The sequence below is a fragment of the Monodelphis domestica genome, chromosome 2, assembly GCF_027887165.1.
Source record: "Monodelphis domestica isolate mMonDom1 chromosome 2, mMonDom1.pri, whole genome shotgun sequence".
In the NCBI taxonomy this organism is placed as follows: domain Eukaryota; kingdom Metazoa; phylum Chordata; class Mammalia; order Didelphimorphia; family Didelphidae; genus Monodelphis; species Monodelphis domestica.
This window is the reverse complement of record NC_077228.1, coordinates 173680973-173702075: the sequence shown is the minus strand read 5'-3', so window position 1 is coordinate 173702075 and position 21103 is coordinate 173680973. Positions and strand designations below refer to the sequence as shown.

The window sequence follows — 21103 nt, the reverse complement described above, 5'->3', positions numbered from 1 at the left end:
ACCCCAAACCACACCTCTACCTGAATTTGGCCATGCCCATTTTCCGGAGTTTGGGGAAGAGGTGAAGATTTCTCTGGAATGGGAGATGACTAGCCCCAGACCCTAATAAATAAATATGCCCGCCCTGGTCCACAGAGGGCAGAAGCTGCTACTCTACAGCTGGGGTTGCGACTCCATTACCTACTGGGGCTATTCCATCAGTTCCAAGGGCTGCTCCCTCCGCCAGAGAGCTGCTATCCCACCTTTGGAGCCGCTACTCCCCACCTGGAGAGCTGCTTTTTTATCAGCTCCAGAGGCTTCTCTACTAGCCCATGGGCTAATCCATCAGCCCTAGGGCTACCTGATTAGCCCCCAAACTATTCCACCGGGCATTGGGCTATTATACCACTTTAAACCTCTTCTTCAAATAAAGTTGTTTTCTTACTTCCAGATTGAATGGAGTTTGAGTGTCCCATTCTTGGGGTGAGACCCTGCTACATACTTGGGTGTGTTTCTCCCACAACAACCCCCTCCCATATCAGTATTTCTAAGGGAGTCTTCAAAAAGGATCCCAAATGGACATTTTCCTAAACAACTCAGACAAGAGATGCACTGCTTTTATTCTTCCTCTAGGAAGATTATTGATTATTTTTAAATAATAATTTATTTTTTCACTATTACATGTAAAAAGGATTTTTTAAATACTCATTCTTTTTGAGTTCCAAGTTCTCTCCCTTCTTCTGAACCTCCCTCACTGCCCTCCCACCTCCCAAGCAATCTGACATAAATTTTATATGTGTAATCATGTAAAACATTCTTCCATATTAGTCAATTTGTGGAGGACTTCTCAAGTGGTAAACAAAGAGAAAAAGAATAAAGAAAATGAAACGTAGTGTGTTTCAGTCTGCATTTAGACTCCAGTTCTTTCTCAGAGGGCAGATGGCATTTTTCATCATGAGTCTCTAGGAGACTGATTGATTATTAATCCTCTGAGAACCAGTAGACCAAATTTTATGAAATCATAATACAAAATATAGCTGAAAATAAGAATTCTGATAACATTGCAAAGTTAGCTTTCTAGAGTCATTTGAAGTCACAGCTTTCACTGCCCACATTAAACGTTAAGAATCAGGAAGGCCATATGGAGGCACCAATGGTCTTTCCTGTTGAACACTTGTAGGTTAGCCATGACCAGGCAAATCTGATTTAATCATGAAGGGGTATTTTCTTGAGATGCCCCAGAACTGATGCTAAATCTCTAACTAGCTTCTCTCCAGTCTTGGACTTCCCACTCTCAAGTTGCAGAATCAGTTCAGGAATTCCAAACCCACTGAAATCAAACACAGTTGGGATGGTTCATCTACTGGCTAGAAAAATAAAATAAATAAAAGTCATCATACCAAGTGTCAACAATGTCACTTTATATAATATTTGCTCCCTATCCATGCCCCTTTCCCATCAGCCTAAAAAGCAGGAGGCATAGTGATTATATAGGAAGTTTATCCAAAATGTTGTTGAAAGATTCACAGGCTCTATGGTATTTGCACAATCCATTCATTTATTCCACAAATGTTTCCTGAGCATCTGCATTATGTACAATAGATCTGCTTAGATCCTAGAGAGCGATATAAAGAAAAAATGGCCCCTGCATTCTGGGAGCTTATATTCTAGCTTAAAATATAGACAAGGCCTGATTTATGGAGAGGCAAGCAGTACCATACAGTACAAAAGAAATGGTAAAAAAAACAATTAAATACTAATGCTTGAACACCACAGAGATACCTGTTAGTGGACACTCTAGGTATAAATTGTACACAGATTATATTAGATGGTCTCCAAGGTCCCTTCCAAATCTGATAGTCTAGGGGGCAGCTGGGTAGCTCAGTGGATTGAGAGCCAGGCCTAGAGACAGGAGGTCCTAGGTTCAAATCGGGCCTCAGACACTTCCCAGTTGTGTGACCCTGGGCAAGTCACTTGACCCCCATTGCCTAGTCCTTACCACTCTTCTGCCTTGGAGCCAATACACAGTATTGACTCCAAGACGGAAGGTGAGGGTTTAAAAAAAAATCTGATATTCTATGATTCTAAGAAGAATCATTAGAGTGTAAAGGTCATTGTCAGCAGCTGTAGTCAGGAAAAGAGGTAACCAGCAAGTGGGACTTGCACTTAGCCTTGAGAATATTAAGGATTCTAAGAATCAAAGATGTCTAAGAGAGAGTATGTTCCAGGCACAGTAGGCACTCTTGTCTTGTTTAAGATTCTACATCTAATTCCCTGGACCCCAGAGCCCATGGGTTCAAATAAACAATTTCTTTAATAAAAACAAATCTGACAACCCCTAAATCAAAGCAATGTACAAGGAGGTTAAAAAAAAAAAGGAGTCCAGGAAAGTAAAGTAAAAACAAATAAAAGCCATACAAGGAAATTAACTAATTGAATCACAGATCATTTAGTGGTATGTTCATGGAAAGGGTTCGAGTTTGACCCCATTACATTGAATATTTGCTAACTCTATAGATGCTCTTTTTTACTTTAAGGAAAATGCCTTTTTTTCCAATGTTTTCTAATGTTTTTAATAAGGAATAGGTGTTGTATTTTGTCAAAGGCTTTTTCTGTATCTATTAAGATAATCATATGGTTTCTATTGGTTTTGTCACTGACATCATTAATTATACTGATAGCTTTCCTAATATTGAGCCATACCTGAATTCCTGGTATAAAATCACCTGGTCTTAGTATATTATCCTTGTGATAAAATGCTGAATCTCTTTGCTAGTATTTTATTTAAAATTTTTGCATCAATATTCATTAGGGAAATTGGGATTGGTATGTTAATGGAAATTCCTTTCATGTATACAGAGAACTAGAAGGTCATTTAGATACCATCCCACTCTCAAATTCTATGATTTCCATACTGTGATTCAGTCATTTAGCATTTCTTATTAAGCATCTTCAGATTCAGAGACCATCTAATCCACAGGTTCTTAACCTTTGTTGGTGTCAGGTCTTTTCTGAAGTCAGCTGAAGCCTATGGACCCTTCCTCAGAATAATGTAAGAACAAAGCAGTCTGAAAGCAAGTTCCCTGAGGTCTGTCAAAATCCAGAAATTGTTTTTATAACCTTCCTGCCCCAAAAGCCCACATCTTTGGCCAAATCAACCTACCTGAGGATAAAATGAACTCAAACTGCCCCACATCTACTCCACTGCATCTTTTTAAAAATGTTATTTAATTAGATGATGTAGAATAATTTCCCATGGTTACAAGACTCATGTTCCTTCCCTCCCCTGCCCCCAACCCCCTCCCATAAATGATGCACAATTCCACTGGGTTTAACATGTGCCATCGATCAAGACCCATTTCCTTATTATTAGTATTTGCATTAGGGTGATCTTTTAGAGTTCACTTTCCCAGTCATAGCCCCACCGACCCATGTGATCAAGTGGGTCTTTTTCTTCTATGTTTCTTTTCCCACAGTTCTTCCTCTGGATGTGGATAGTGTTCTTTCTCATATGTCCCTCCAAATAGTTCTGGATCACTGCATTGCTACGAGTAGAGAAGTCCATTACATTTGAATTTATCACAGTGCATCAGTCTCTGTGTACAGTGTTCTGGTTCTATTCCTTTCATTCTGTATCAATTCCTGGAGGTCTTTCCAGTTCACATGGAATTCCTCCAGTTCATTGTTCCTTTGAACACAATAGTATTCCATCACCAACATATACCACAATTTGTTCAACCATTCCCCAATTGGAGGGCATCCCCTCGTTTTCCAATTTTTTGCCACCACAAACTGCACGGCTATGAATACAAATCTTCTTCCTTATTATCTCTTTGAAATACAAGCCCAGCAGTGCTATGGATGGCTCAAAGAGCAGACAGTTTTTTAGTGCCCTTTGGGCATAGTCCCAAATTGCCCTCCAGAATGGTTGGATCAGTTCACAACTCCACCAGCAATGCATTAATGTCTCAATTTTGCCACATCCCCTCCAACATTCAATACTTTCCTTTGCTGTCATGTTGGCCAATCTGCTAGGTGTGAGGTGATACCTCAGTTGTTTTGATTTGCATTTCTCTGATTATAAGAGATTTAGAACACTTTTTCATGTGCTTATTAATAGTTTTTATTTCTTTATCCGAAAATTGCCTACTCATGTCCCCTGCCCATTTATCAACTGGGGAATGGCTTGATTTTTTGTACAATTGATTTAGTTCCTTATAAATTTGAGTGATTAGACCTTTGTCAGAGGTTTTTGTTATAAAGATTCTTTCACAATTTGTTGCTTTCCTTCTAGTTTTGATTGCATTGGTTTTGTTTGTACAAAAACTTTTTAATTTAATGTAATCAAAATTATCTATTTTGCATTTTGTAACTTTTTCTAACTCTTGCTTGATCTTAAAATCTTTTCTTTCCCAAAGATCTGACAAGTAAACTATTCTGTGTTCTCCTAATTTACTTATTGTTTCCTTCTTTATGTTCAAGTCATTCACCCATCCTGAGTTTTTCTTGGTTGTTGGGTGTGTGATGTTGATCTAAACCTAATCTCTCCCATACTGTTTTCCAATTTTCCCAGGAGTTTTTGTCAAATAGTGGATTTTTGTCCCAAAACCTGGGATCTTTAGGTTTATCAAAGACTCTCTTACTGAGGTCACTTACCCCAAGTCTATTCCACTGATCCTCCCTTCTGTCTTTTAGCCAGTACCAAAGTGTTTTGATGATCACTACTTTATAGTACAGTTTAAGATCTGGTACTGCTAAGCCATCGTTCTTCGCATTTTTTTCATCATTTCTCTTGATATTCTTGATCTTTTGTTCTTCCAAATAAACTTTGTTATTGTTTTTTCTAATTCTAAAAAAAGTTTTTTGGTAGTTTGATGGGTATGGTCCCAAATAAGTAAATTAGTTTGGGTAGGATTGTTACTCCACTGCATCTTGACCTATGAAACCTTGAAGCTTCTCCCCAACCCCAAAACACACACACACACACACACACACACACACACACACACACACACACACTACCCTGTTGATATTGTGGTAGTACAGGGATTCACTCAAGTTTCCCCAGTTCTATTGTCCCACAACACTATACAAAGTCACAGAAGTAGGAGGTAGAATGCCAAATCTGTGTAACATAAGTAAAGACCAGAATGTCTAGTATAAATAATGAGTGAAAAGGAATAATGTGAAATCAGCCTGGTGGGATCCTTTGGAGTCAGGTGGGACTTTAAATACCAATATGAAGAGTTTGCGTTTTGTTTTGTTTTTAAACCCTTACCTTCCGTCTTGGAGTCAATACTGTGTATAGGTTCCAAGGCAGAAGAGTAGTAAGGGCTAGGCAATAGGGGTCAAGTGACTTGCCCAGGGTCACACAGCTGGGAAGTGTCTGAGGTCAGATTTGAACCTAGGACCTCCCATCTCTAGGCCTAGCTCTCAACCCACTGAGGTACCCAGCTGCCCCCACAGGAGTTCTCATTTTATCTCCTTACTAGAGAACCATGAAAGCTAATGATATAATTAGACTTGCACTGTTGGAATTTCATTTTGGCAACTGTGTGGAATGTGGATTGGAGAAAAAACAGATTGGAAGGTGAGGTTCCAATCAGGAAGGAGGTTATTATAATAGTACAGGTGAGAAGTGATGATACCTCAGATGGCATAGCAGCCATGAGAGTGGGGAAAAGATGAAAGAAATGTTGAGGAAGAAGAACCCCCCAAACTTGGCAACCAAATAGGAGTGGAAAGAGAGAGAGGAAAGTCAAGGATGACAAAGATTTTGAACCTCAAGTGACTATAAAGTTGTTTTTGCCCTCAACATAAATAGGGAAGTTTGGAAGAAAAGTGGGATTAGGAAGGAAGATAATGTCTCCCCACCACACCCCAATGCCAGTATGAATACAAATCCAAAATCAAGAAATGCCAGATACTCCTCAGGGCACTACACAGAAACCTGGGAAGCCTATGAGGTAAGGTCTAGCCCTCAGGAGATTATTGGCAAAGGCAGCTATACTAGCACAGAGTCACATGGAATGACAGGATGATACCAAATAAGATCACTTTGCCTATGTGGAAAGAGGAAGTATTTACAAAATGAGCATTCCTTCACAATGCCTCTTGCATCTGGCCCCTTATTTCCATTCTCATGTCCACTAACCCTTTTTCACTGCCTCATGGCAAATGCAAGTGTCTTCTAACTGAATCTACTGCCTACTAAAATAACTTTAGTGTAGAGTTCCTATAAAATTAACCCAATCCTACCTCATCCTCTGACCAAAAACTTCCATCAACCCTCTACTGTCTTCAAGGTCAACTCCTAGAACTACTATCCTGATATTCAAAGTCTTCTCTATAATTTTACCTTCTGATCACTTCCTTTCTCTCTCCCTATTCTTACCTTTCCCCATCCTTCTCCATGGACCCTCCACTAATTGAATCAGATCACTTATTGGTATATTTATGGAAATGTATTTCATGTATAAGTAGGACTAAAATCCCACCCTCAAATTCTGCGATTTTTGTGCTGATTCAATCAGTCAATTAACATTTCTTATTAAGCATCTTCTGATGCAGTGACCATCTAGTCATGAGTTCTTAACCTTTTTCAGGGACTCTTCAGAAATCTGCTAAAGCCAATGGACCCTTCCTCAGAATAATGTCTCTCAATGAATAAAATAAAATACTTATGCTGAATTAGAATTGTTAAAATAACTTTTTAAAATAAATTGGGGTGGGAGCTGGTAGCTAGATGGCTTGGTGGATAAAGAATAAGGTCTGGAAGCAAGAGGTCCTGGGTTCAAATATGGCCTCAGATACTGCCTGGCTATGTGACCCTGGGCAAGTCACTCAACTCCCATTACCTAACCTTTACTATTCTTCTGCCTTAGAACCAATATACAATATTAAGATATTGTATTGTATTGTATTGAGATAGAAGGCAAGGATTTTTTTAAATTCATGGACCCCCCATAGGTGAAGAACCCCTAATCTAATCCAAATTTAAATGAAAATCTCCTTTATAACATATATAACAAATGATCATTTGACCTCTACCAAAAAAAAAAGACCTTCAATGAAGAAATCCTATTTCCCAAGGCAAGCCATTCCATTTTTGAACAGTTCTAATTGTAAGACTCTTCTGAATGTCAAATTGAAATATGGCTCTCTGTGACACATGACAAACCATCAAATGTTCAATGCCAACTATCATGCCTTCCTCACCCCACCAAGTCTTTGGTTTCCCAGGATGAACAACCCTAACTGCTTCTATCAATCCTCATATGGCATGGTCTCCGGTCCCACAGAAACACATAATTTCACAGTTAGAAGTTATCTCAGAGAAGCATCTAGTCCAAACCATACATGAAAAAGAACTACTTCTATTTTGATTTTGTATCATATCTTCCTTTATTAAAAACTCTTACCTTCCATCTTAGAATGAATAGCATATATTGTTTCCAAGGCATAAGAACAGTAAGGACAGGGGTTGAGTAACTTGCCCCAGGGTCACTCAGCTAGGAAGTGTCTGAGGTCAAATTTGAAGCTAGCACCTCTTATCTCTAGGTTTGGCTCTCAATCCACTGAGCTACCTCACTGCTCTCTATCACTTCCTTTGATCTAGACACCTCCATTAATGCAACCTTCATAGCCTTTTGGGCTACCATGCCATATCAGTTCATTCTGAGTCAACAGTTCGTTAAAATCCCATGGTCTTATTTATATCAACTATTTTCTAATCAAGTCTCCTCATTCCCACATTTGTGAAATTGACTTTTTGAACCCAGTTGTGGAACTTAACATTTATTCCTATTAAATGTTATCTTCTAAAAAGTCAGTCTATGTTTATAGCTTACAGAAATATTTTGAGAACCTAAACATGCACTGTGTTTACTATTCCTCCCAACTTCTTGCCATCTGTGAACTTGAAAAAGCATGCATCTGTGCCCTCTTCCAAGATACTACTGGGGGGGGGGGGCGCAAACAGGACCAATTTCAAACATATTTAGCTTGGCATTCAAAGCTTCATATAGTATGAACCCTCCCTTTTTCTCTAGTCAAAATGTTCTGCTGGCTGTCTTCCCCACACTGACTTAGTCCTTTTTCAAAAGAGAGTCTTTATTCACACAGTTCCCCTATGCCAAAATGCCTTCCCCATCCCACCTTTCCATACAAATTCTACCCATCCCTTTCAACTTAAATATGATCTCCTCCATTGAGCCTTCCCTGAATACTCCTCACAAAGACCCCACCTCAAGTCCAAAAGATCTCTCCTTTCTCTGAATGCTTAAAGCTTTTTATAATCCTCAGTGTATATTATAATGAAGAGGTTATTATTCTTGGAGTTAGAAAGCTTAATGAGGAGTAACGAGAATTAGATATAAGTCAAAAGACCCCGAGTTCAGATTCTATCTCAGCTAGTTATTATCTATGTGACCTTGGATACTGAAATTCAGTTTCTTCATTTATAATGGAAGATTGAAGCTAAATCCCTAATGGTGTCACCAATGCTAAATCTCTGATTCCATGATCTGTGTCTGAGTCCTAGCTTTCATGAATACTAGCTGTACACCTTGGGTAAGTCCATTCCTTTTTCTTTTTTCCTCAACTGCAAAATGAGAAATTCAGACAAGGTCTCCAGCTCTTCAAACTAATTTTATTCCCTTATAATCTAGCTTATATTTTAAATATTTGTAAATATCTACAAGATAAGCTTCTCAAGAAAAAGTTTCCTAATTATCAAATATTCCCTAATACCTAACCACCAGGTCTAGTAGATAAGAGAAAGTTAATTTTTAAAAATCAAATTAATGAATTAAAATTACTGTGTTCAGAACACTATGCCAGGAACTGGAAAAAAATGAAGTTTAAGAAAGACATGAGCACTGTCCTCATAGAGTCCCTAAAAGAATAAGAAACATGCAGAGATAACGCTAATACACATAATTAAAAGATAAATGCCCTTTGAGACCACTTAGGGTGGTGAAAGCCTGTAGATCCTGTTACTGAAAAGGCTGAGGCTGATTTATTTCTTCCCAAACCAGCTTGAGGGTGGGGAGTGAGAGCAGAGGAATGGAGAGATCATTGGGAATTTCACAAAAAAAAAAAAGACCAAGAAGAAATGTGGACAGTTCCCCTTCCTCTTCCTCCAGCCTCTACCCTGCTCCCCACACCCTTCCGGACAGTGACAGCCCTGCTCAGAATTACCAAACTGCACACCTGTGAAGCAATCACTGAGGAAAAGAACTAATCATCTGCCAGAGGCAACAGCCCAGTGGCCCAAGCGGGGCACTCCTATAAATGTCAGCTCTGCCCCACTCATTCCATTGCTCTCTCTGAACTAGCCAGCTGTCCTCCAGACTGTCTTGTGGTAAGTCAAACAGCTCATTGCTTTCTCTGGGTCAGGGAAGATAGGACTGCCACCATCACCCTCCCTCCCCTCCCCCGCCCTACCCAACAACCTGTAGCTCATACCCAGGCTATTTTCCATCTCCCAAGCCCAGATGGAGGACTGCTTCCCCTTTTTGTCCCCTTGAATTTCTTCAAATTCTTCTTAAAAGATACCTCTTTCAGGGAACCCTCCTTGATTAACACATTCTACCTGTGTCAGGATCATTCCATCCCCTCCTATTTAATGGGGACATTCCCCCCCATCCTTTGTTAGCCATGATGTAACCAGCCTGAAGACTGACATCATACATGAGTATCTCTTCCTAATCCTCTCCTCAAGTTAAGCAGCAAGTTTCCAATGGGCACAGATCTTTGTGTTTCCTTTTGTGTGGTTGCCCTCCCTCATTCCCTAATCTTCCTTGACCAGGGCACAAGGAGATAGATTCCAGTGCCCCTACTCACAATGCTCCTTCTCCATACAGACCAAGAAAACCATGGAAAATTGTACAATGGAAAAAGCCTTGGACATTATAGTTAATACCTTCCACCATTATTCTACCCGGGTGGGAAATCCAGACACCCTGGTCAAGGGAGAAATGAAGCAACTGATAACCAAGGAGCTGCCAAATTTCATAAAGGTGAGAACTAGGGGGCAAAGAGGCCAAGGTGGGAAGAGTTAGAATAAGGACGGTGTCATATCACTAAGATCCCAGGGACTTCAGGACTATTGGGACAACCGCAGGGGATTGAGTTCTTAGATATTCCTTCTGAGCACCAGTGTGATCCCAGAAAACTGTCACTCTTTGAGTCCATCCATGATGAGATAACCAGGGATGCAGGAAATCAATTTCTCTGGCTCTATTTTTTATCATCCCAAAGCCAGCAGATGGAGGCTCTTAGGCTCCTAGATTTGGAACTGAAAGAGATCTTGGAGGTCATCCAGTCCAATTTATCATACCCCACACCCCCAACCAAGGTCAAAGAAGTATAGCAACTTACCAAAGGTTTCATAGTCCTCTATTAACAGAACCTAGATTCAAAGCCAGTTCCTCTGACTCCAAATACAGGGATCTCTCAACTATTCAAGTCTCCCTCTTTAACACCAGTATTTTCCAGACCTTCCTTTCTATGCCCTGTAACAGGAGAAGCCCCATTCCTGTTTCATCCCAGGGCTAGTACAAGGACAGAAACTGTGAGATCACAGACAGGGTATGGAAATGTGTTTAGAAAAACTGGATGTTGTGGCAGGGCAGAAGTGAGTTGGTCCTGATCAGGAGAAATGAGACTATGGCCCAAGGTTTAGGTGAGACCCTTGGGTTTGTTTTTTTCTCCAAGAAGTAACAATAGTAATACTATATAACACTTTAAGGTTTGGAGTGTTCTTTACATTAATTATCTCATGTAAACCTCACAACAACCCTGTGAGATAGATGCTATCACTACTATTACCCCCATTTTACAGATGAGGAAACTGAGGTCCTAAGTGATTAGATGACTGGCCTGTGATTATATAGTTAGCACAGCAGCTAAGAGGTGGGCTGCCTGCTGTATAGAGTGCCTGGAGCCAGATGAAAATATAATTGTGAAAAGTTTAACAAAATAAGTAAGACTAGAACACAACATAAATTTTGTTTATTTGTGGTTTTCTAAGTCATTCCATTAGGGATACACTTTCATGTAAGTTTGACACCACCAGTATAGTAGAAAGAGCACTAGATAGAGCATTGTAAAGAATCTGAGTTCAAGTCCTGATGCAGCCACTTATCTTAGGCAAGTCACCTAACTTTTCTTAGTCTGTTTCCTCTTCTGCAAAATGGGACTAGTTGTAGCACCTACCTCACAGAATTGTTGTGAGACTTAAGTGAGATAACACATGGGAAATACTTTACAATCCTTAAAGTGCTATATAAATGATAGCTATTTTTTAAATTATCTTAATATTAATAATATTATATTATTGTCAAGTGTAGATTCCAAGTCTGCTGTATCACAGATGGACTAGCTAGGAAAACCCTCTACATAGTTGAAGTTGCTATACAATTTTAAGGTGGTCTTATTTTGTCATAATCCCTATCACTAGGGACTGGTGTTATCATTACTGTTATTATTATTATTATTTACAGTAGATGGATGGCATTGATATTGCCTCATAGTGATATAATACCATAGCTCTGGATTCTTAAGGATTATTCTCACTGACATGTACACTCAGTATGGGATTTCCAAATGGATGTCCAACAGAATCAGTATCACTGCCAGGGGACCTGGGCTATGGATTATCTTGTTCTTTACCTTATTTCTTTTAGTGACCAATCCTATATCTTTCTTTCCTCTCTCTCAGAATGCCAAGGACCTACAGGATGTTAAGCATCTCATGCAGGAGCTAGACACAAATCAAAATGGTCAGGTTGACTTCAAAGAGTTCTCCATGATGATGGCAAGATTGACCATGGCCACCCATGAAAAGATGCATGAGAATGCACCTGACAAAGATCACCACAGTCATGGGCCTGGCCTTGAGGGAAAAGGGGGCTCAAGCTGTGGCAGTGGGCATGGGCACGGGCACTCCCACTGATGGTGGTGAGGCAAAACCTCCCTTCCCCTCACATTCACCCTTCAATCATCTCCTACCCCTATCTTCCCACCCCCAAGGAAGTGCTTTGACTCCATAGAGCCAAAAGAAGTACAAAAAATAATAGGGAAAGGGGTGCTGGGTCCTGATGACCTTAGCAATATAACTAGGGGACAATAAAGTTTTCCTTTGAATCGTTGGTTCTTCTGGTTCTTCATTACCCCCTCCTCCTCAGCCCAATGCCCCCAAAGCTCTTTGTCCATTGGGCAATACTCACACCAATTCTACCTCACTATCCCCTTCAAACAGTGATTTGCCATCTAAATCTGTCCATCAGTCAATACATCTATTGAACTCTCATCAAGTACCAGTTACTGTTGGAAATTCAAAGATAGAAAAACGTATCAGAATTAGTAGCTATCCCTAGTAGTAGTAGTTTACCATCTCGATGGGGAGAAAAGGTTAATAATATACCTTAACAGCATAAGGCAGAAAATGTGGGGCAAATGAACAATACAACCCATGAGAGCTAAGGGAGTTCTGGGGAGGAGAGAATTCATCATGGGCTGGGGGAATCAGAGAATGCATCCCAGAGGAGGTAGTATATAAGCTGAGTCTTAACACATGGGCAGGATTCTCATTGTGGAATAGTAGGGAAAAGGCATCCTATGTTGTTGAGAGTATATAATATAAGCAAGGGACAGATTGGGAAAATTCCAAAGAATATTTAGCAAATATTAGAAGAGAAAAAATAGAATATTTAGAAATTAATTTGGTTGTAGCCAAGATTGCTTGTAGGAGAGTAGAAGATATGATTAGATCACAGCCACACAGATAATGTATTTAGAGCTGGAAGGAACCTTAAAACCTTCTAGTCCAGCCTACTCTTTTTAAGAGTGAAAAAAACCAAAGCTCAGAAAAGTAGTTATTTGCCCAAGACTACTCAGCTAACAAATTGAACCTACGTCCCTTGACCCTGAGTCCAGAGATTTTTCTACTGTTCCAAAGTTGAGGTACTCCCTAAAAATACATTCACAGAGAGAACTAAAGGAGTCCATCCCCTCACATTGCAACCCGTAAGCCCCCAATATGGGATAATCTTGCCTATGGTCTATACCTGTAAGACTGAGAGTTTATGCCAGAACTGATCTTTCTCTTGGGTCATCAGTTAGTATCTTCCCCTTTACCTCCAGAGTCACTCTGGAAAAGGTGATTAGCTTAGACTGTGTCATGACAAGGCAAGAGCACTGAACTAGGACTCAGGAGATATGGGTTCTAGGTCTTATTCTACTGTTATCTTGCCACACGAGCTAGGACAAGTCATTTATCCTCTCTAGACATCAATTTCCATGCTTGTAAAATGAGGAAATCTGGACTAGATCTAGTCATCTAGGAGGAAACTTGCTCAAATAGTCTGATATGCAAGAAGGAATTTGCCAGTGGTGGGGCAAGGAGCAAGAGGCAGAAGGATGGTTGAGGAAGGATAGTGGAGACATGCCACAGAAGTTGAGTAAAAACTAGAACACAAAATATTTGAGAATTGGAGGGGAGTGAGGATTGTTTGATATTTTTAAAAAGAGTTCTGGAAATGAAATATACTCTTCTTGAACTCAACATTTCTTTCTGATTTCTTTCTGATTTTCCACAAATATCCCCTCTCATCTTTGAAAATGACCAGCCCCTCTTCTTCCTCTTTCCCTCTGTATTTTTTCTCTTTCTTCTTTCTCCTGCTCTCTCTCTTTCTCTTTTTTGCCTTCTCTTGCTCTCAGTCTCCCTCTCTCCCCCTCTCCTCTTGTTAATAGCAACAACAGTTGTTTATTATTACCAACAAATTATTGGTTATTAGCATATAATTGCTGACCTTAATAATTTATTATTAATGGTGTTAATATTTAATCATTGATGTCATTAAGAGCTACATGTGTATGTGTGTATGTGTGGACTTAAACACCACAGAGTGTTTAAAGATTTGCAAAGCACTTTACAAATGCTATCTCAATTGATCCTTAGAACAACCCTGGGAAATAGGTGCTAAATTGTTTTAAACCCTTACCTTCCATCTTAAAATCACTACTGTGTACTGATTCCAAAGTAGAAGAGTGTTAAGGGCTAGGCAATAGGAGTTAAGTGACTTGCCTAGGGTCATGCAACTAGAAAATGTCTAATTGAGCCTGGGATCTCCCATCTCTAGATCTGGCTCTCAATCCACTAGCTTCCCCCTGTAGGTACTAATATTACACACACACACACATACACACATTCTATGAATGATGAAACCGAGGCACAGGGGTTAAATTATTTGCTCAGAATCACACAACTGGTATTATGATTATATGGAATCATATAAGCAAACTCATAAATTTCTTGCAGTCAGTGACATTTCCAGATTATACAAAGGGAAGCAAGGGATCAGTTGAGATTATGCATATAAAGGGTTTTTCAAACCAGAAAGCATTATACAAATGTTAGCTGAAGCTACATATTGCTATAGAGAGTGAGCTATGGGACGTTGTGGGGCAACCAGTTGCTGTTCTGTTTTGGCAGGGGCTAGAGATCATGAACATGGTGGTGTTTGGACTCTCTCTGAATGATCAGGAAGGACCACAGCCCCAGTGTTGCCCTGGTCTCTGGCTGACAGAGGAAGGAAGTATCTAGTCTAAATGCTTTATGAAGCTTTCAGTGAAGAGGCTCGGACAAGAATCTCACAGGATGAGAAAGCATAGAAGGATATCTGAAAAGAAGGGCCATGATTTGTCCAGTGGAACAAGTGCCCTTACAGATGAGATCATGGATTCATTGAGATAAAGAAGAATTTGCCATTGATTGCTCCAATTTTGATGCTGCCCTTCCTAACAAGAGCCAAAGTATGATTCCAAGAAGCATCAATATGAGACATCCTTCCTTGAATTCACATACTGATTGATAGCAGATCATGGATACTCCAGGTTGATGAAAAGTGGTATTTCTGGAAACGGAGAAGATGGATATTAAGCTCTGACCACTAATAGTAGATGATGCACAGAAAGTTAAACAAGAGATGGTACCAGCAAGGTGTACAGTAGATAGAGTGCTGAACCTAGAATCAGGAAGATCTGAGTTCAAATCTACCCTTAGAAATTTATAAATTGTATGACTCTGGACAATTCACGTAAACTTTCCTGGTCTCCATTTCCTTGTCTGTAAAATGAGCCTAGAAATAGCACCTACATCCCAGGGTTATAGTGAGGATCAAACAAAATAATATTTGTAATTTACAAACCTTAAAACACTCTGTAATGCTAGTTGCTGGTTTTTTTTAAATTCACTTGTCAAAAAATTGCTACAGATCATTCTAGACACTGAGGGGAATGTGGGGCATCTTCATGAGGTTGATAAACTAATTAGGGATACAAGACTAAAATAAAAAAGACCATTCATAACACAAGACCATGATAAACACCCCATGAGTAGTACCAGGCAATAAATTCTTGGGAGTTTTGAAAAAAGAAAACTACATTGGGGTGGAGTGATGAGAAGAGACTTTATGGAGGAGATTGCATGAGCCAGTCCTTGAAGGATAAGTAGGATCTTAACTAGCAGAAAGGAGGAAAAGAAAAGAACTGCAAGGAAGAGGAGAAGAAATTCCAAGTAATCAAAGAGGTGAGTTTTAAGCAACAAGGTGATAATCTTCAGCTAGGGACATTCGAAGATAAAAAAAAAAAAGCCTGATCCATTCCCATTCATATCTTCTGGGACCTTATCTGACACAATTTTCTGGGACCCCATGGATGGGGGCTTAAACTATAGACCTAAAGGGAAGTCCATGGCAGTGAGTATAGTGTAAGGATTGAGCAGGATCCAGTTGAGAAACTTGTCTTGATCAACCCTATTTTTCACTTCAGTAACTAGAATGTCAAAATCCAAGACAGGGGATTTTTTTTCTTTTCAAAAATATTTAGCAACCCTAGGGAGCTGAGGTGGGATTGTATTCTGGAGTTTACTTCAAAACAGGGCTTGTGATATTCTTGTGTAAGATTTCCCCACCAGAAACTGTTGAAAGTCAGGGCTACTGCTTCTGGTAAGCTCTTGGGAAACCATCACTATTTCATACACCTCTAAGATTGGAAAAGAACTCATCAGTCATCTAGTCCAGCTCCCTAACCAATGTATGAATCCCTTCTCTACTGCTTCTGTTATGTGATTGTCCAGTCTCTGATGAAACTTACTACTACCTGACTCCTTTTCCTAACCTCCTCTCCCCAGTAGGCAGGCCATTATATTATTTATGCTACTAGCTAGGGCAAAGGAGAAGTCTCAAAGAGCACAAGGGAAGCCTAGAAACTGAACTACATTTATATATTGAGGACCTCCTATCTCTAGCTCTGGCACTCTATCCATTGGCTACCCAACTGCCCCCAATTCATCACCAATTTCACACAATTTTATAGATTTTCATTGAAGGATCTATCATTCTCTTCCTCCCCAACCTCTCTCTCCTTCACCCATCTCCTCCCTCACCCCTCACACATACCTCCACCCCAATCCATTCTTTTCTGCTCAGGTGCATGAAAATCTTGCTTAATTTTTTCATGAGGGAGCAAAAAAGTCAGAAAGCATGTGGATCAAGAAGAGAGCTGAGGAAGCAACTCAGTGAGAAAAGGAAAAAAACACACACACAAACACACAAAAGGGAACTGGAAAGAACTTTTAGGAGTCTTTATTTTCAGACTTGACCCCTCCGCCCCCCAAGTCATTTAAAGTTTTGACTGGTTTGAAGAGGAACCTCATCTGGTGATATAAGACAGGGATGGATGGGCAGATTCTCAGTGATGATGATTGCCCTCATGAAAATGTTTGGGACCAGCATTTTCATGAACTCTTCGAAGTCCATCTCTCTATCTTTATTTTCATCAAAACTTTGTAAAACAATTTTCATAGATTCTGGATCTGTAGGTTTCTAGAAGGAAAGATTATAGGAAAACATGTCCACAAAGCTTAATACATTTCTCCAATATTCTCCAGACATATTCATTACCCTGGTGTCTTCCCTTCTCCATATCTATTTCTGTGACATCTGGAGCCTTGGATTAATTAATTATGAGAGAAATTGTGGTAAAAAGGAAGGAAGGAAGAAAGAAAGAAGCAAGAAAAAAAGAAAAAGAGAGACAGAGAGAGAGAAAGAGAGGAGAGAGAGAGAGAGAGAGAGAGAGAGAGAGAGAGAGAGAGAGGAAGATTTCTTTTGTTAAACCTGCCTCAAGATTCTCCCCTTCCCCCAATCCTACCCACCAAGGCCCACAATCAGTTTTTGGTGAATTCCTCCCTCCTCCCACCCCACTCCTACTCCCATCATATCCAGCTTAGAACATAGGGGTTAATACTTAGAATAGGGGTCCCCAAACTATAGCCCATGGGCCACATGAAGCTCCCTAAGGCCATGTATCCAACCCCCACCACACTTCCAGAAGGGGCACCTCTTTCACTGGTGGTCAGTGAGAGGAGCAGTGTATGTGGCGGCACCACAAAGTGTGGTATCACTCACATACAGTACTACTTCCAGTGACATAATCCTTTCAGTGGCACCTCAGATTGATGTGCCACTCAAAGGACTATGTGGCTGCACAATGGAAGATGTCAGCATGGTGAGTGGCGATCTGGGGGAGGGGATTCTATACTGCATATACTGCTGCCCGATTAGGGTTAGGGTTAGGCTTATGGTTACGGTTATGGTTAGGGTTGGGTTTTTATAGTCCAGCCCTCTGGGGGATTGTTACTGGGACAGTGAACTGGCCCCCTGTATAAAAAGTTTGGGGACACCTGACTTAGAACAGAAAAGGATTCAGAGCACCCAGGCCAAAATAAAAATATCATCCAAGCATTGAGCTCACTTAGGATGCTGAAATCATGTGGAAAGGAACCCTAGGTCATTCCTGGAAGTATCAGAGCAATTGACCAAACCCAAGTATGATTCTACCTACCTTAACCCAGGTGGGAAATTGCTCCTTCACCAACTTACTGAACTCGCTTAAGGAAAGCTTGTCAAAATCCCCTACCCTCACAGAGTATTGGTGGAAGATATTAATTAACTTTTCCATGGCATTTTCCAGGTCAGTCATCTTTACAAATCTTCCAGAAACCTAAGAGGGGAGAGAACACAGATAAACAGGTATACCTGGTTTCCTCTAAAAGTCTAATCTGTGACCAGTCGGCTAAGTAGATAGAGACTACTGGACCTAGTCTGGCCTCAGACATTTACTAGCTGTGGAATCCTAGGCAAGTCACTTAACCTCTGTCTGCCTGCCTCAATTTCCTCATATGTAAAATGGAAATAATAATAGCACCTTCCTCCCAGGGTTGTTGTGAGGATTAAATGAAATTCATAACATATGTAAAGTGCGATGCCATACCTAAAGTAAATTATGAATATTAATTGCTCCATAAATGCTAGTTATTACTATCATTGATTATTATCATCCTGTGCTTCTCCTTGCTTAAGCCTTGGCTCCTCTGTTCCCTAGATTTTCTATCTGGGCTGGAAGGGCTGGGCTGTGCCTAGACCATTTCCTGATTCTTTCCTTTCAGGTTATCAGCCTTAAATCGGCTGTGTTGAAGTTAAATCTAGGGCTTACTTCTTCCCATCCCACTCCCAACTCCGTTCTATACAGGCATGTACATGTATGCACACACACAAACACATGCAAATGCACACACCTGCACATGAATTGCCTCCTTCTGGCAGCTTAAAGGGGGTTTTAAAGAAGGCAATTTTTGGAAAAAGCCTCCCAAGGTAAATCCCTGGAAAAGCAAGTTTCCTGCTCTGAATGGGAAGCAGCCTGGGTGAACTTAGGAATCAGACCTTGAATTCAAAAGCCTGAAGTCAATGATCTTTGGTGAACTCATTCATGCTACTATTATTGCCTTTGGAGTCAGTCTTTCTTCTCATCTTGTTCAGTACTTTCAGATGGGAGAAATGGCTGCCCTGGGATTCTTTTTCATTTAATCTTCCTTGGACTACTCACAGGCAGGAAAAATAGCTGCTTCCTTTGGTTGGATAAAAGTATTAGTATTTGTACTCCCCTTCCAAGATGGACAGACAGACAGACAGAAAGACAGGCAGAGACAGACAGAAAGGGGGGGGCAATATTATCAAATCACTAAAATGTCAGTGTTCTTACTGTTGTTATCCCTGCTCTGAAGTTTCCTTTACATCTTTATTTATTAGTGTAGACAAGTTCGGGTATTGAGACTTTGCTGTTCATTTGAATTTCTCTAGGAATGATTCTCTGGGTAAGCAGGCCCCATCGCCTTAGCCAGGCACAATTGACCTGAAAGGCACTCTCCCATCTGGCCAATTGTTAGGATTAGTCCTCCCCTGCTTGGGGACCCTGGGCCTGTCAGAGCACCACTGTTAGGGTTGGGAGAGACCTTAAAGGGTACTGAGGACAATTTCAATTCCCCTAAGACCACTGTGGCCCAGAGAAATAAACCAATTTGTATAAGATCACATAACTCTGGGGGGCAGCTGGGTAGCTCAGTGGATTGAGAGCCAGACCTAGAGACAGAAGGTCCTGGGTTCAAATCTGGCATCAGACACTTCCCAGCTGTGTGACCCTGGGCAAGTCACTTGACCCCCATTGCCTAGCCTTTACCACTCTTCTGCCTTTTAGCCAATACACAGTATTGATTCCAAGACAGAAGGTTAGGGTTTAAAAAAAAAAAAGACCACATAACTATGAAGTGTTAGACCTTGAAGTCAGATCTCATCTCCACAGTGTATCTACTTGGGCACTAAAATGGATCCAAACTTCCATCTAACTGGGCTGTGACAAACCAATTGGTCCATTCAAAATGTGAGCAAACCAGCCCTTTAAAGCCTATTTTTATTTTGTTGTTGTTGTTGCTACCATTTATTTTTACACATTTAACATAATATACTGTGTAACGGTAGGTTTCCAGATATAAATGAGTCGTGAAAGTATGTACTCAGAAGCCGACTGCCTGAGCAAAGTGTTCATGAGTCAGACTTATGGACATGTTTCTAATATTTCACACAATTGATTTCTGAATCCGTAACTTGAATGGGGCTCAAATGTTGTAGAACTCAAACCTCTCCCCTCGTCTGCAGTCTGGAAGGCTGGCATGAATTTCTATAGCTTCTTTGTAATGGCAAAGACACACACTCAGCATTTGAGTGAGATGGTGCCAGGGCTGTAGAGGAAGCAGGACTTCCAATTGAGCTTCTGGTCTGGGCACCGTCTATGCCACTAGGTTGGTATCCTTTCTTTTGTCTTGTAGCCATTACAATATGATGCTAATGTTTCTATCACACCACCTGTTTGACAATCCCACATCCCCCATTGCTTAAAACCTCAATAAAAATCAGTTCTACTGTCTGACCCTCTCTGACCATCAGAGGAGGAGCTAATAGGCTGCACGTGATGCTGAAGAATAATCCTGTGTCCTTGTGTCTGATTCTCTACCTATGTCCTTTCTCCCCTGATCTTCAACCCTTTCACCAGAATTCCCTCAGTCCCCGCTTCCCTTTCAGGTGCTCAACCCGCACAATAAGACCTTGTAGCAGCAGGCTGCTACAGTAACAAATGATAATATAATAATAGGCTGTGTTATAAATATATAACAAATTGTAATAGATAAAAATGACTCCAGGTGAAACAAATTCTCATTATTAATGACATTTAAGAATCTGTCTCATTCTTTCCTTTCCCCTCCCTCCCCAAGAAGGTAGATAATATGATTTAGGTTGTACATATATTATCCTATAATACAGATTCCATTCTACAGGATCAAGTTAAGGAGGTTTACCTGGAGAGAGACAGGAGAATGGCGCTCTGAAAAGGAACAGGAACCAGTGGCTGGCTCAGGACCCAAATAACTTATATAGAGATTAGTGACTTGGCCTCTGGGCTTCTTGATTAGGCAACATCTCTCTGATTTACTTAAAAGCAATTTCCAAATGTTTACCTATTTATGGAGATCGTCCAGCAGTTTCTCTGAGAGTCCGAAGGTATGTCGATCAAGCTGAAGGCTGAGGCGATCAAGCTGAAGGCTGAGTGCCCCCAGGGGGCTTTTCAGAGTTCTAGTTATACTATGTATTGGCCAATTATACCCAAATTTGGATTTGTCATTAATTGCCTAAGTTTGTATTAGAGGAAACTATAAGTCAGAGCTAAC

At 40.4% G+C, this 21103-nt stretch overlaps 2 protein-coding genes across 2 annotated transcripts; one reads left to right on the top strand and one right to left on the bottom strand.

The window, feature by feature from the left end:
* The first annotated feature begins 9232 nt into the window (after positions 1-9232).
* On the top strand, positions 9233-12129 carry LOC100019177 (protein S100-A9). Its single transcript, XM_001372078.4, has 3 exons — positions 9233-9343; positions 9846-10001; positions 11705-12129. The coding sequence occupies exons 2-3, from the start codon at positions 9858-9860 to the stop codon at positions 11936-11938; spliced, it is 378 nt and encodes a 125-aa protein (XP_001372115.3). The 5' UTR covers positions 9233-9343; positions 9846-9857; the 3' UTR covers positions 11939-12129.
* Positions 12130-16629: 4500 nt separating this feature from the next.
* Positions 16630-20784, bottom strand: LOC103098930 (protein S100-A12). The gene is made up of 3 exons (XM_007481917.3): positions 20735-20784; positions 17890-18048; positions 16630-16871 (listed from the first exon to the last, which is right to left on the bottom strand). The coding sequence occupies exons 2-3, from the start codon at positions 18025-18027 to the stop codon at positions 16665-16667; spliced, it is 345 nt and encodes a 114-aa protein (XP_007481979.1). The 5' UTR covers positions 18028-18048; positions 20735-20784; the 3' UTR covers positions 16630-16664.
* Positions 20785-21103: the final 319 nt, after the last annotated feature.

Coding starts and splice junctions, on each gene's coding strand:
- LOC100019177 (XM_001372078.4), top strand. CDS start 9,858: ATGGAAAATTGTACAATGGAAAAAGCCTTGGACATTATAGTTAATACC. Junction 10,002..11,704: donor AGCTGCCAAATTTCATAAAG/GTGAGAACTAGG, acceptor CCTCTCTCTCAG/AATGCCAAGGACCTACAGGA.
- LOC103098930 (XM_007481917.3), bottom strand. CDS start 18,027: ATGACTGACCTGGAAAATGCCATGGAAAAGTTAATTAATATCTTCCAC. Junction 16,872..17,889: donor AATTTCCCACCTGGGTTAAG/GTAGGTAGAATC, acceptor CTTTCCTTCTAG/AAACCTACAGATCCAGAATC.